Source organism: Micromonas commoda, chromosome 12 (assembly GCF_000090985.2).
Source record: "Micromonas commoda chromosome 12, complete sequence".
Classification (NCBI taxonomy): domain Eukaryota; kingdom Viridiplantae; phylum Chlorophyta; class Mamiellophyceae; order Mamiellales; family Mamiellaceae; genus Micromonas; species Micromonas commoda.
In genome coordinates, this window is record NC_013049.1 from 1070169 (window position 1) to 1084119 (window position 13951).

The 13951-nt window shown below is 60.9% G+C and overlaps 10 protein-coding genes across 10 annotated transcripts; 5 read left to right on the top strand and 5 right to left on the bottom strand.

Annotated features, from left to right (window-relative positions):
* The first annotated feature begins 164 nt into the window (after positions 1-164).
* Positions 165-720, top strand: MICPUN_109221 (H+-or Na+-translocating f-type, v-type and A-type ATPase superfamily). Its single transcript, XM_002509114.1, has one exon. The coding sequence runs from the start codon at positions 176-178 to the stop codon at positions 659-661; it is 486 nt and encodes a 161-aa protein (XP_002509160.1). The 5' UTR covers positions 165-175; the 3' UTR covers positions 662-720.
* MICPUN_103293 (predicted protein) lies at positions 719-2059 on the bottom strand (the record flags this gene model as incomplete). The annotated part of the gene is made up of 1 exon (XM_002509368.1): positions 719-2059. The coding sequence occupies one exon, from the start codon at positions 2057-2059 to the stop codon at positions 719-721; it is 1341 nt and encodes a 446-aa protein (XP_002509414.1).
* Positions 2060-2202: 143 nt separating this feature from the next.
* Positions 2203-3681, top strand: MICPUN_62836 (aldehyde dehydrogenase; the record flags this gene model as incomplete). The annotated part of the gene is made up of 1 exon (XM_002509115.1): positions 2203-3681. The coding sequence occupies one exon, from the start codon at positions 2203-2205 to the stop codon at positions 3679-3681; it is 1479 nt and encodes a 492-aa protein (XP_002509161.1).
* A 43-nt stretch (positions 3682-3724) lies between these two features.
* On the bottom strand, positions 3725-4373 carry MICPUN_109220 (predicted protein). The gene has a single exon (XM_002509369.1). It carries the CDS (start codon positions 4360-4362, stop codon positions 3802-3804), a length of 561 nt encoding a protein of 186 aa, XP_002509415.1. The 5' UTR covers positions 4363-4373; the 3' UTR covers positions 3725-3801.
* A 342-nt stretch (positions 4374-4715) lies between these two features.
* Positions 4716-5582, top strand: MICPUN_62834 (pyridoxal 5'-phosphate synthase; the record flags this gene model as incomplete). Its single annotated transcript, XM_002509116.1, has 1 exon — positions 4716-5582. One exon carries the CDS (start codon positions 4716-4718, stop codon positions 5580-5582), a length of 867 nt encoding a protein of 288 aa, XP_002509162.1.
* Positions 5583-5711: 129 nt separating this feature from the next.
* MICPUN_87113 (predicted protein) lies at positions 5712-7601 on the bottom strand (the record flags this gene model as incomplete). The annotated part of the gene is made up of 3 exons (XM_002509370.1): positions 5712-6181; positions 6257-6533; positions 6570-7601. 3 exons carry the CDS (start codon positions 7599-7601, stop codon positions 5712-5714), a joined length of 1779 nt encoding a protein of 592 aa, XP_002509416.1.
* A 1147-nt stretch (positions 7602-8748) lies between these two features.
* Positions 8749-11088, bottom strand: MICPUN_62832 (predicted protein). The gene has a single exon (XM_002509371.1). The coding sequence runs from the start codon at positions 10342-10344 to the stop codon at positions 8905-8907; it is 1440 nt and encodes a 479-aa protein (XP_002509417.1). The 5' UTR covers positions 10345-11088; the 3' UTR covers positions 8749-8904.
* On the top strand, positions 10213-11501 carry MICPUN_62831 (predicted protein). Its single transcript, XM_002509117.1, has one exon. The coding sequence runs from the start codon at positions 10414-10416 to the stop codon at positions 11404-11406; it is 993 nt and encodes a 330-aa protein (XP_002509163.1). The 5' UTR covers positions 10213-10413; the 3' UTR covers positions 11407-11501.
* Positions 11502-11518: 17 nt separating this feature from the next.
* On the bottom strand, positions 11519-11944 carry MICPUN_103290 (predicted protein; the record flags this gene model as incomplete). The annotated part of the gene is made up of 1 exon (XM_002509372.1): positions 11519-11944. The coding sequence occupies one exon, from the start codon at positions 11942-11944 to the stop codon at positions 11519-11521; it is 426 nt and encodes a 141-aa protein (XP_002509418.1).
* An 897-nt stretch (positions 11945-12841) lies between these two features.
* MICPUN_72677 (predicted protein) lies at positions 12842-13309 on the top strand (the record flags this gene model as incomplete). Its single annotated transcript, XM_002509118.1, has 1 exon — positions 12842-13309. A coding segment is annotated over one exon (468 nt), but the record flags the coding sequence as incomplete, so codon positions are not given.
* Positions 13310-13951: the final 642 nt, after the last annotated feature.

Below are 13951 nucleotides of genomic sequence, written 5' to 3' on the forward strand. Positions count from 1 at the left end.
GACTCCGCATGAACAAGCGACGAAAAACAAAGTGGGAGGCGATTCAGTCGAGCTAATCTTAGACGTCTCTTGCGTGTGAGGATCTCAAAAGTTAACAATGTGTGTCTCGGCAAGTCTTTCCTGTTTTCCGGACAACCCTAAATCTGAAGACGCAGAGCGGAGCGCGCCCGGGGCAATGTCGGCTTCGGAGCACATCGGGGTATGCTTCGGCTACCTCGGTGCCGTGTCGTGCCTTGTGATGTCGTGTATAGGCGCCGCGTACGGCTCCGCGCAAGCCGGGCTGGGCCTGTGCCGGGCGGGCTGCAGAGATCCCAACATGGTGATTAAGGGCATCATCCCGGTCGCGATGGCTGGGGTGCGAGGGATCTACGGACTGGTGTTGAGCATCATCATCATGTCAGGCATACGGACGGACGGTACTTACGGGCAGTACAATGGTTACATGCACCTGGGAGCGGGTTTGTGCTGCGGCGCGGCGCAGTTCGCCAGCGGTATCGCGGTGGGGGTTGTCGGCGAGGCTGGGACGCAGGCGACGGTGTTTCAGAGCAAGCTCTTCGCGCCGTTGGTGCTGATCCTCATCTTCACCGAGGCGCTGGCGCTCTATGGGCTCATCGTGGGGATGATCATGGCGCAGTCGGGGCAGCGAAGGGTGGAGCTTTGAACGCAAAGACGGAACAACGATAGCAGACTTTTGACAACGGCAGCTTTAGGGACGACTCTATTCTGAGTACCCCTTGATCTCCGGCTTCCTCAGCGTCTCCAACGTCGCGGGTTTCACGCACCGGTTCATGGACGCCGCCTTCGCCTCGGCTCCCACCTCGTCCACGTCATCGCTCGCCGCCACGTCCACCCATCCCGCGCCGTATCCTTCGGGTATGTCCGGCCCCGGCTGCACGACGATTGGGTGCTCCTCTCGAGCCTGCGCCTTGGCCATCCCCCTGAACATCGCGGTGGTCTTGGTCGCGAGTGACCCGTCCGCGGTGTTGATGACCCTCCTCCTGCTCGCCGCATTCCTCTGGTGGGACTCGATGACGCTGCACTTGCCACACATCGGCATCACGAGCACGTGCGAGCGTTTGGTCAGGAATCCTCCGGGGTGAGCGTTTGGTGGCGGACCGTCCAGGGCGTACGGCACGTCACCCGCCCGCCTCCTGTTGCACTCCATTTGGCACACCTGGACGAGAAACTCGCGCAGGGGTTCGTACCCGGCGGCCCTGGCGTGATCGAAGTGATGGGTCCCGTTCACCACCCACGCCACAGCCTTGGGCTCGGCGGCGAGGTCGAAGTTCCTGCGAGATATCGCTGGGACCACGTTTTCGTCCTTGGTGCCGTGAAGCCACAGCCTGGGGACGGCGTCGAGCGCCTTGACGCAGCCCTCGGTGTCCAGGTGGACCTTGGCGAACCTTTCACCGCCCCTCGCCGACCCAGCCACGGACACGACGGCCGCCAGTCTCTCGCTACCGAGCCTCCTCGCCGCCGCCCAACACGCGGGTCCCCCGAATGAGAAGCCGACGAGGACGACCCTGAGTCCGTCGCCGTACTTCTGCCTGACGTATAATGCGCACGACACGACGTCGTCCACCGCGGCGGAGAGGGCATCGACGCGCTTCAGCCTCTTACCCGGCCATTTCCTGCCACCCGCGCACTTGCTCCACGTCATCTGCAGGCACACCGCGCCGGGTCGTCTGCGACCGCGGCTGAGAAACTTCTCCTTGGAGTCGACGGAGTGATTCTCGGGGAAGCCGTTCTCGTCGTTCTCCACCCCTTCGAACCGCCGCTTCGGGGGATTCCAGGAGTCCAGATCCTCCCCCGTGGACAACTCAATACCAAGTCTCGCGTAAAAGGAGCCGTGCGCCGCAGCGCTGCATCGCCGCTCGAGCGGAAGACCCCGAAAAGCCTGCGCGATGCCAGGCCCGCAACCCCCCGAGGATCCCGGCGCGCAAATCACCGCGCACGCGATCTCGTCACGCATCGCCCCGATAGGGGCGTACTCCACCGCGGGGACGTCCCCGGTCTTGGAGCGGATCACAATATCGACGCCGAGCGCGTATCGGTCCATGTCGATCGTTGACGCTGAGGACGGCGCGGCCCTGCTTGTGTCCCCCAATGTTTTCTTTCGTGACGCCAAGCGTTTTTTTTTTCTCGCATCGAGACCCGCTCGGTGTTTCCGAGGTTTGTGTTCGGGGTGTCGACGAGAGAGCTATGCTGCGCGGGTGCCGTGCGGGCTCCGTGCTCGCATCGCGGAGGTGGTTCGCTTCCGGAGCCTCGTTCGATGTAGTCAGTCCCGCAGATGGCACCACGGTGGTCGCCACGGTGAGAACCGACGACGATCGCCGAATCGTCGCCAAGTTTTGCGGGGCCTATCAGGCGCAGCGAAGCTGGCGCACGATGCCGTGGGAGGATAGGGCGGCCTTGATGGGGACCTTTGCCGAACGCTTGCGTGACTGCGCTGGGGATATATCTCGCATAATCACTTCCGAGACGGGTAAACCCTTGACGCAGTCGAGGGCGGAGGTCAACGCGGCCGCCCGGCGAGTGCGAGCGATGATCGACCTGAGCGAGAGGGCACGGGCGCGCATGGAGTCAAACAGCGTCCGCGCCTCGTCCGGGTCGGTGACCGAAAAGGTGGTGCACGAGCCGGTCGGGGTGGTGGCGCACGTATCCGCATGGAATTACCCAGCGTTTCTGGCCGTGAACGTGTTGGTTCCAGCGCTATTGGCTGGGAACGCGGTGTTGCACAAGCCGAGCGAGCATTCCCCCGGCGTCGGCGAGCGCCTGCGAACGCTCCTGTTGCAGTCCGACGTTCCATCCGACGTGTTTCAGGTGTGTCAAGGCGGACGAGACGTGGGCAGGGCGTTGGTGAGACTCCAGGGTCTGGGAGCTGTGGCGTTCACGGGTTCTAGGGAGGCTGGGACGGAGGTTGCCGCCGTCGCGGCGAGGAGCCACGCGAGAGCCATCCTCGAGCTCGGCGGCGTCGACGCGGCGTACGTCAGGCGGGATGTATCCGACGTGGAGCGAGCGGGTATGAGCGTGGCGAGCGGGGCGTTCCACAACGCGGGTCAGGGGTGCTGCGCGATCGAGCGGGTCTACGTCCACCGCGACGTGTACGAATCATTCGTCGAGGCGTTTGTGTCCGAGGCTGCCAAACTTCGAGCGGGCGACCCGGCGGATGAAACGACGACGCTGGGTCCGCTCGTGTCGCGCGAGGCGCTGCGAAGGGTGGAGACTCACGTGAACGATGCGGTTCGTTCGGGAGCGAGTGTTCTCTTTCGCGGGGACGCACCCGCGGAGGGATACTTCCACCCAGCCGTGGTGGTTGGCGGTGACGCGTTGAGGGGTTCGCAGCGCGCGAGGCTGATGACGGGCAGGGCAGAAACGTTCGGTCCAGTCGCCGCGGTCATCCCAGTTGACGACGACGAGGAGGCGATCGAGGCGATGAACGACACGTCGTACGGTCTAACCGCGAGCGTGTATACATCGGACGGTGCCGCGGCCGAGTCCATACTCGGCCGCCTGGACGTCGGCACTGGGTACTGGAACGCTTGCAACGTTCCGTCGGCCAACTTGCCTTGGACTGGTAGACGAGGTTCCGGCGGGGGTAGCGGGGGTTGCACTCTAGGTGAGGAGGGGTACACCTCGTTCACGCGTCCAAAGGCGCTCTACATGCGGTCCAGGGCGTGATTTTACACTCGTATAGACCGGTGGCTATAGACTCTAGCTAGTTATGTGACTACTCGTAGATACAATCGTCGACTCTGTTCCCCTCGCGGGCTTTTGCTGGCAGCCTGGAGCTGGCTGACTTCATTTCCCCCCATTCTTAGCCTGGAGCCGGCGACTAACCCGGCGAGTGACCTCGGGCGCCTTCTTCGCGGCCGGCGCCTTACGCTTCCTCGGACTCACCGGGGATTCCTTCTTATCCGCCTTAGGAGGCGCCGCGACCTTCTTGTGCTCGCCCTTCGCGTCCGAAGTCGCCCCTGCCGACGCCCCGCCGTTGTCCAACGGCGGCCCTTCGTCCCAAGACTTGGGCACCGGGTTGGTTTCCACGTACGCCTGGTGCATCATGACGACGTGGTCCAGGGGAAGCTTGGGCTTTATTCGCGGCTTGAAGACCCCAGCGAACTCCGGGGGAGGGCTCGGAGGCGGCGGCCCCTCCGTGTCTTGCTCCCCTTGCGCCTGAACCGCCGCGAGCATTGCTTGGGTCGGAAACCCGAACCGGCCGGTAGGGATGAGGGTTATCCCCGTGTCCTGCTCGCGCTCGGGAGATACGGATTCCCTGGATGGACGCGGTGACACCGACGCACTGGGGTTGACCCAGTTCGCCAGCGAAGGCATGCGCGTGAGGGTGGGCGATCCCTCTGCCATGTCGCGTGTCGAAGGGCGCCCGGGGCAATGCGCGAAAGGACGCTGACGCTGACGCGATAACGGCTTTGGCAATTTTTGGCACAGTGCACATTTCCCCCGCGGTCGAGACGCGCCAAACGTGGAGTGTGCGCCCGACATACCAGAGCTCCTCTCGGCACCCGCTGGCGCGGTAGCACACCCTTCGGTCGCGGCTCGTCCCCGCGTGCATGCCGGTGGTCTCACAAGCCTCTCATCACCTCTCGAACCGCGCCAAACCCGCCCACTCACGACCCGGCGCCGGCTCCCGAGTAGCCGGTCCACGAGTTGTTACCCGCAGAACAAATTTGGTCAGATCCTCGGGGAACACGACGGCAATGGCGGACGACGGCGTGTCATTCGTCTCGGCTGCGCAGGCGAAGGAGATCGACGAAAAGCTCATGGGTCCCGAGTTCGGGTTCAGCATCGATCAGCTCATGGAGCTCGCGGGTCTGAGCGTGGCGTCGGCGCTTTGCGAGGTGTACCCCCCCCGATCCCACAGCAGGGTGCTCGTGCTGTGCGGCCCCGGGAACAACGGGGGCGACGGCTTGGTCGCCGCGAGGCACCTGTTCCACTTCGGGTACGAAGTCGAGGTGTGCTATCCGAAGCGCACGGATAGGCCCATATACAACGGCCTGGTCACCCAGCTGAGCACCCTGGGGATCCCCTTCGTGGACGCCGAGACGCTGCGAGGGGGTGACCCGCTCGTGACGACGTGTGACGTCGTCGTCGACGCGCTGTTCGGCTTCTCTTTCACCGGCGCGCCTCGAGCGCCGTTCGATGCGTTGCTGGAGCTCTTAAACCCGCACAACTCTCCTCCGCCCATCGTCGCGGTGGACATTCCTTCGGGGTGGAGCGTCGACGAAGGAGACGAGAGCGGCGAAGGTATGCGACCCGAGCTGCTCGTGTCGCTGACGGCGCCGAAGCTCGGCGCGAAAACTTTCAAGGGGCCGCATCACTTCGTGGGAGGAAGGTTCGTGCCCCCGGCGATCGCGGAAGAGTTCGAGCTCGTCCTGCCGCAGTACATGGGAAGCGATCAGTGCGCGAGGGTGTCAGGGCTACTCACGCCGGGCGGGGGCGGGTTCGGCTTCATCAAGGGACCAACCATGGGGGGCGTCCTGATGAAGTCTCCGGCGAACGAGAGCGCGGAGGAGGCGAAACGACCGCCGGGATATTGGGATACCTCGAGCGACGAGGACGAATGATCATTTTAGACACGTCGAGCGATGCGATGCTATCATAATGTTAGCTTGAGCACAGCGACAAGAAGCAAAATTTGTCCTAACTTGTACGGGTGCCTTTGTTCGAAGGCACCTTTGGATCAACTCTTCGATTCACGGTGTGCGCTGATGCAGCTCGCCAAACTCGTTTGCGGTCGCAACGAGACCGTTGGTCCTCATATGCGACATCAGTCGATTCAGGAATGGATCACCGCCCACGGTCACCGAGTCCCCCACGATGCAGACATGTCTTCGAGCACGAGTCACCGCCACGTTCGCTCTGCGAACATCAGCCAGAAACCCGACTGACTGCCTATCGTTACTCCTAACGGTAGAAATCACAACAGCCTCAGCCTCACGCCCCTGAAACGAGTCCACACTCGCTACCTCAACAAGGTCCGCGCCGGGAGCAGCACCCCTGGCTGCGACGTCTGCAAGTTTTGTGCGAATCAGACGAACCTGCGCAGCATACGGCGATTGCACGGCGACATCGGAAGGGGCCACGCCAGCACCCAGCAGACCAGCGACGTGCATCATGACCGCATAAGCTTCGCCCTCATTAACCAGTGAGGATGATGATGACACTGGCGAGTTCCCATCATCCTCGTCTCTGGATCTGCTGAAAATGTTCCGAGACCGTTCCCTGGCCGCCATCTCACTTTCTGACACCTCTGAACAGCCTGTCAGCAACATGCCAGCTCTGGTTCTCGTATCCAGCAGCAACAGCGGGGCGTTCGTCGCTGGCGTTGATGCCACGCCGGGCATCTGGCTGAGTAATCTGCTCGCCACGCGCTCAGACGCGGCAAGGCGCCCACCGTACATCTCCTGACTCGCCCAATCGGAGATTAGCCGGTTGCTGCGGTACTGCGTTGTCAGAACACACCCTAGAACCCCGGAGGAGAGATAAGCATTAGCCGCACCCAGCGCGGGCGCTTTCTGTGAATTGACCTTCTCAGGGATGTTTTGAGAGACGCGGGCCATGAGCGGTGTCGCGAGACCTCCATCCGATGCTTTGGTTGAGCGAACAAGCGGTGCGAGCTGGCAGGGATCACCGACCAGGACCGCGCGCTTGCTCCTGACCAGGGGTATCCACGCTGCCGGCTCTGTAGCCTGGGCTGCCTCGTCGAGAATGACTATATCGAACGCAGGGAGTCGCTGTATGTTTTCGGCGCCAGCGCCAACCGCTGTGGCCAGGACCACCTGCGCCTCCGCCAAAATCTCCCGCTCAGCGTTTGCTCGGACCTTCTTCCCTGATTTGGCTAGCGTGCGCTGCTCACGCCTCAGATCCCCGAGCTTCGCCTCGATGTTCTTGGCGGATATATTGTCACCCAGACCCTTGACCTTCCCTTTCTGTAAATCCTCTTGCTTTTTCCAGCCCTGCCTCTTGGCCAGGTCGATTTCCTTCTTTCTGCCCCGGCTGGCGTCAAAGAACACGCCAGTCTCTCTGTCGATTCTCGCGTCCAACGAGCTCTCCAGAGCCGCGGACGAGATTCTCTCAGGCGCACCGATGCGCACAAAGTCGATGTTATTCCCGGCATTTTGCTCGTTCGCGGTATTCAGCTTGGCTAGCCGCTCAACCAGGTTATCCACAGCCGCATTTGACGGTGCACACGCGAGAACCCTCTGCCCGGATGCAACCGCACGGCGGATTATCTCGATGACGACCCCAGTCTTGCCTGTACCCGGTGGTCCCTGAATCCACACCACCGGCGCGGTCTTTGTGAGCGCGACGCGCACAGCGAGCTGTTGAGCCGGATCAAAGTCGACTGGAATTGGTCCCCCCCCACCTTCGGCGACGGGCCGAGTGTCGAGCGGGGGTAGATCATCTGCGGACACGATCCGAGCCGCCTTGGGCGTGGCAACCTCGGGGGCGTCCGCGAAGAAACCAACCACATCATCGTAGGCATCGGTTCTTGGTGAATCGTCCTGAGAAGCAGGATCTGACGCATCCGTAGAATCTATGGGACATCTCTGCTGCGCAAACAGCGCACGAACAATATCCATCGCCGGCGGTCCTGTCCTGCTGTTTGGTACGTTTGCGAGCTTCTCGAGGGCAGCGAGTTGTCTCTCGTACGTCACCGCATCTGGAACTCGGACGAGCCGTAAAACTTTGCCCGCGAGCACCTCATCGACAATGACAAACGATCCCTTGGACAGCAGACGGCGCTGGTTCACAGAACCGCCGTCAACCACGAGGTTCACCTCGTTACGCGTCGGCTCAAGCGACTGAATGACCCCCTCCACCTCGTAACCAGCCGGTGACTCGTCATACAAATCTGCGTCATCGAGCACGCCCGTCACCGCTATAGCTACGCGGTCGCCGACGTTTATTGCCGACGGCGGCAGCGCGCCGCCAGCAGCCGGGCGTAAGTTGAGTAGCCGGGTACCGGCACCCTCCGGACCCGGAGCGGCGCCGACGAGCATCAGGCCCTCCATCAGTGCGCCCGCGCGCCCCACGGATGTGCCTTCAGGCGTGTTTTCCGCGCCTGGTAGAACGACTGGGCATGACGGGTACTCGGACTGCCCCTGAAGAAGCAAGTTTGCCGCGGTACACGCCTCCGCTTCCCTCTCCAGAGCGAGCATCTCGCTCGCGTGCTTCACGAAGCGCTCGAGCCGGTCCGCGAGCGCAGACTTCGGCGCCTTTCGCCAGTTACCGTCGTTTTCGTTAGCCACCGAGAACTTCGCCGTGGAGTTTTTCGAGCTCGGCTTCCTCTTCGGCATCCGTCGTTGCTTTCCTTTCCAGGAGCCCTTCGGTGCCGAAGACTTGCCAGGTTCGTCGCCCGCCCTCCCACCCGCTTTCTGCCCCTTCCCATCCTTATCGACGATCGCCCTCTTGGCCGGCTTGGGCTTACGATCGGCGACTTTACCCTTTTTGTCCGATTCCTCGTTCCCGAGAACCTTGAGCGCTGCTCTGAACGCCTCCCTATCGCCCTTAGCCATCGCGATCGTCGGCACCGTACCTCGACGATAAACAACCTGTGCATGATGATGGCGAGGCGCTGACCAACGCGCGTGCCTGTTCCCCGGGCGATCCACGCGACAGCGCGAACTCAGGAGCGCGGGCTCACTGATCCACGTGGCCTCGCCAATCATTCCGGATAGACGCGACGACTGCCGCGACCGCCGTGCCCTCGCTGGTGTGACACACGATCACCTTATCGGAAAACATCGCATGAAGAAAAGTTCCAGCTAAAACTAAGATTAGACTCGTACGAAGGTACCTTTTGTCGCACGAGGCATCGAAAGCTCGCACGCAAAACAAATTTCGTGCCTATGGCGAGCTATCAGCGAACCTAAGGTCGCGTGACTAATCCCGGGCGATGTCGAAGTACATCTTCTCCTTGAGGAACCGCATGGTGTTTGGGCCTCCAGGCGTATGCGACGGCATGGCGACGATCTTCTCCACAGTCGCCAGGCTCTCCTCGTCCGCAATCACTCCCCACACGGTGTGGCCATATCCCAGCCAATCTGCCGGCTTTTCCCCGAGATAAATGAAGAAGTCGGGGCCTGGACCCTCGCCTGCCCACCCGATATCTCCCCTTTCCATCAACTTAGGTCCCTTCTTCAAGTCCTTGTTCGCCGCAACCTTGAATGACCTCAGAGTTCCCTGCAGCAAGAAACCGGGCTCCGTCCTGTATAAATGGCACGATCCTTTGCACGCATTCTCATCTGCCAATCGGGCGACGTGCTCGGATGAAGGTTGATGCCACTCGGGCTTCAGCCGAATCCTGATGCGTCCCGCCGGGGTGACGAGCGCGACGAAGGCTTCCGAAGCACCCAAAGACGCGCCCTTGCCCGGCGTTGGGTCGAAGTCTTTCAGCACCGTGCCGCTGGTCCACGGCACGTTCGCACCGCTGGCGTGCACCGTAGGCGCGTTCGGATCGTCCGTTCGTTTCAGCCAGCATGAGCCGTGGCACGACTCATCGTCTCCGCAGTGTACCCAAACGTTGCAACCCGTTGTCCCCGCGCACCTCCTGCAGCACTCCTCGGGGGTTCTGATCAACCCAACAGTACCCTCCTCGACGACATCGCCCCAATACTCGGTGTTGGCGTGAGATTCACCGCACTGGTCAGCGATCGAGACCGAGTGAGATGTGGCATCCTCGCGAATCGTCTTCACAGGGATTGACGATCGTATTGTCTCATCTGCGCTGCGGAGGTCGTCGAGGTTATCGCCGTCCGCGTTTTTGTGCGCGTCGACCCTCGCGCGAACGTGGGAACGAAATCTATCAGCCTTCGGATGCTGCGATACGTGACCCGCGCGGTTACCGCCCCCAAGCTTCACCGGCGTGTCGCTACCGACGTCGAGGCGACTCGAGGACGAGTGAAAATGATGGATCACGTCGTGGTGCGAAGCGGCCTGCTGGTGTGTGTGATGCGCTGCCAGGCCAATGATTCCAAGGACCGCGGCCACGGCTCCTAGAAGCAGGCACACCGCCGATGACTGCGCCCTCGGTTTACGGAACGGGGCCATCACGCTCGCGCGGGTTGAAAGTGTGAGTTGCACAGGAGGGGTTGTGAAAGTGAAGCCCGCGGCCAGGCAGATTTTCGCCGAAGATTTGTTTTTCCCGCGAATATTTGAAGCGACGCCGGCTCTTTGGCGGCAGAGCACGACGCGCGACGGCCGGGTTGGTACCGAAAGGACCGGGATCGCGCGTCCCGTGGGTACGAACGTGTTCGAGGAACGCGTATCGTTGGACTCAAGCGACTGACGCACCGCTGGGTCCCCACCGACGTCGAGGCCCATCAAGTGCCAAATACCAGATATTTCCCCTGCTTGAACCGCGTCTCAGCCCCGTGTCGTAACGGAGACGAGATGCAGCTTCAAGTCCGGAGCGTTCTCACGGGAGGCGCTGTGCGTCTCACAGGCCTGCCATGTGTTCCTCGCCGCGATGCGATGACCCTGATCAACCGCGGGAGGCCGCTCCTGGAATCGTCCGGCTCGTTCGTGAAGGGTACACGTCAGCGCGACCGACGACCGGTCGTGCCCCGAGCGATCATGGACGACACGAGCGATACACAGGACCTGGAGGAGATGTGTGACACTGACCTGGGTTTCTGCGAGCTCTGGGAGAACGAGATGGTCGCGTTTTGGAGGTCTTGGAACGACATGGCCGAGACCGAGCGGCACAAGGTGAGAGATGTCGACATTCGCTGGCTCGTCAAATTAGGCCGCGTCGACGAGCAGTTCACCAAGCCTGACGTGGTCTTCAATAACGCAAGGAAGCTCAGCGCGCTGCTGCCTGATGCGAACGTGCCCAATATGCTGCAGCGCGAGCCCGAGGTGTTGAACCTCAACTTCGTGCGCGCTTCGCAGAGCATCCTCGAGCTGCAGTCGGTACTTTGCTCGAGTGATCACTGCTCTGACGTCACGCCAGTACTCGAGCGCCATCCTCGCTTGCTGCTGTGTGAAGATGTAGTAGCCGAGGTTGATGCCGCAAAAGCTCGATTGCAGGAGCTGGCGCCCTCTTGCGACGCGGGCAAAGCGATCAGCGAGTACCCTGAGCTCATATACCGCATCCACAACTATGGCGAGTACAGCGAGCTGCCCATTTCGATTCAGAACATCATCCTCGAGACATCAAACGAAGAGGTGGATGACATCTTGGAGTCATACAATAGCAGGTGGGACGAGTGGGAACGGGAGCGTGGGGATGTTCCCTCCGAGTGGCAAGGGATGGGTGTCGCGAGCAAGGAGTACCAGCGCAAAGGACTCGACGGTGACGGTTGGATGAACGAGTCGGCGCAAAGTGCAGAGGCGGCGGAATGGATGCTTGACGGGTACTTCGACCCCGAGGATGAAGACTGACGCGCGAATTGAACGTTAGCGGCGTAGACAGGGCGATGGGCCAGGTGTATTTGGTTGTTTCGAAACTGTAAAAGTAACTTTGGCGAGGTGATCTTATCGTACTGCGGTTGAGCTATTCGTAGTCGTCGGGGTCGAATGTGACTCCGCCGTCGTCCTCTTCGGCAGGAGCGTCAACTCTAGCGCGCTTCGCCGGTTGTTCTTCCTCTCGATCTCCTGATTCCTTCGGCTTCTCCGGCTCCTCCTCATTCGTCATTTTTCTCGTGATTTCCTTGTACAATTGCTCTGCGCGTCTCTTCACCACCTTGAACCGCTTGTCCTTCTCGAGTTGGAATTTCGCTACCAACCACGACCCGCCCCTCTTGACCTTTCCCTGCTCGATCTTCTCCCTGACAAGAGCCTCAAAGTCAGCATCTTCATCCGCCTGCTTGTCCGCGTTCTGCATTGCCAACGCCATCAGGTCAACCTTCTGCAAAGCCGCGTTTGAGTCGGTGTACCTCGCGTTTCTGCCGGCGTCGTGCAGCGGATTCTCCAACGGCATCCTGCTCGGGTCCATGAGCACCACCCGCCCCGTGGGTTTGGGCTTCTCCTCGTCATCCACCACCTTCTTGTTCAGCCTGTGGTTAATACAAGGCTTGTCGGGGGTGCAACATGTGCGGCTCTGTCCTTTCACCATGACAAAGACCCGTCCAGTGTGTAGCGCGAGCGCTTGTCCTTTTGGCGAGCTTCGATACTCAGTTCGTAGGGAATCTTCTCCTCACCAGCCAGAGCGCCGAGCGCGCAGCACGGGGCGACTCCGGCCGTTCGTTCGATGGCGCCCTCCAAGCGGCGCAAGACGTCCGCCGCGTCGGAGCCGGTATCCGGAAACACGACTCAAGGTGTGCGAACCCGGCGTTCCGCGGGCGCACGGGGCGACGTGCCCGACGCACCCGACGCAGATCTCGACGCCGAGCCCGAAGAGCTCTTGTGCCCCATCACGCGAACCATGTTCCGCGACCCGGTGATGGTCTTCGATTCGGGTCACACGTACGAGAGGAGCGCCGTCTTGGCACACTTCCGGCGTAACGGGGCCAAGGACCCGCTCACGCGTCGCGCCCTGAGCAGCACGAAGGTGATGACGATCTGGGCGATGCGAAACGTGGTGCAGGCTTGGCTGGACAGGCACCCGGACGTGACGCCCGACGGGTGGGACAGTCGCGAGCTTCTGGAGCCGTCGGAGGATGATGGGACGCACATGATTGAGGATGAGGGTGACGCCGGAGTGCTCCGGACATGGCGTGCGATGTGCCCTGCACTGCAGGAGAGCTGGCCAGAGGACGAGCGACCGGAGCACTGGGAAGGGGTGACGATGGGAAACGACGACCGGGTGGTGGACCTCGACTTGGAAGACGTTGGCATGACCGGAGCGGTGCCGGCTGAGATCGGGCAGCTGACGTCGCTGGTGAGGTTGATCCTCATCGGCAATCAGCTGACGAGCGTGCCGGCGGAGATCGGGCAGCTCGCGGTGCTGAATCACTTGGACCTCGCCAACAATCATCTGACGAGCGTGCCGGCGGAGATCGGGCAGCTCACCTCGCTGGGGTGTTTGGATCTCAGCTACAATCAGCTGACGAGCGTGCCGGCTGAGATCGGGCAGCTCATGTCGCTTCGGCGGATGGGCCTCAGCCACAATCGGCTGACGAGCGTGCCGGCGGAGATCGGGCAGCTCACGTCGGTGAGGGAGTTGTACCTCGGCGGCAATCAGCTGACGAGCGTGCCGGCGGAGATCGGGCAGCTCACGTCGGTGAGGGAGTTGTACCTCGGCGGCAATCAGCTGACGAGCGTGCCGGCTGAGATTGGACAGCTCGCGTCGCTGAGGGAGTTGCATTTCCGCGGCAATCAGCTGACGAGCGTGCCTGCGGAGATCGGGCAGCTCACAGGTTTAGGGTTTAGGGTTTAGGGTTTAGGGTTTAGGGTTTAGGGTTTAGGGTTTAGGGTTTAGGGTTTAGGGTTTAGGGTTTAGGGTTTAGGGTTTAGGGTTTAGGGTTTAGGGTTTAGGGTTTAGGGTTTAGGGTTTAGGGTTTAGGGTTTAGGGTTTAGGGTTTAGGGTTTAGGGTTTAGGGTTTAGGGTTTAGGGTTTAGGGTTTAGGGTTTAGGGTTTAGGGTTTAGGGTTTAGGGTTTAGGGTTTAGGGTTTAGGGTTTAGGGTTTAGGGTTTAGGGTTTAGGGTTTAGGGTTTAGGGTTTAGGGTTTAGGGTTTAGGGTTTAGGGTTTAGGGTTTAGGGTTTAGGGTTTAGGGTTTAGGGTTTAGGGTTTAGGGTTTAGGGTTTAGGGTTTAGGGTTTAGGGTTTAGGGTTTAGGGTTTAGGGTTTAGGGTTTAGGGTTTAGGGTTTAGGGTTTAGGGTTTAGGGTTTAGGGTTTAGGGTTTAGGGTTTAGGGTTTAGGGTTTAGGGTTTAGGGTTTAGGGTTTAGGGTTTAGGGTTTAGGGTTTAGGGTTTAGGGTTTAGGGTTTAGGGTTTAGGGTTTAGGGTTTAGGGTTTAGGGTTTAGGGTTTAGGGTTTAGGGTTTAG

Bases quoted from the DNA above. Each gene is read 5' to 3' on its own strand.
- MICPUN_109220 (XM_002509369.1), bottom strand. From the start codon at position 4,362: ATGGCAGAGGGATCGCCCACCCTCACGCGCATGCCTTCGCTGGCGAAC.
- MICPUN_109221 (XM_002509114.1), top strand. From the start codon at position 176: ATGTCGGCTTCGGAGCACATCGGGGTATGCTTCGGCTACCTCGGTGCC.
- MICPUN_62831 (XM_002509117.1), top strand. From the start codon at position 10,414: ATGCAGCTTCAAGTCCGGAGCGTTCTCACGGGAGGCGCTGTGCGTCTC.
- MICPUN_62832 (XM_002509371.1), bottom strand. From the start codon at position 10,344: ATGGGCCTCGACGTCGGTGGGGACCCAGCGGTGCGTCAGTCGCTTGAG.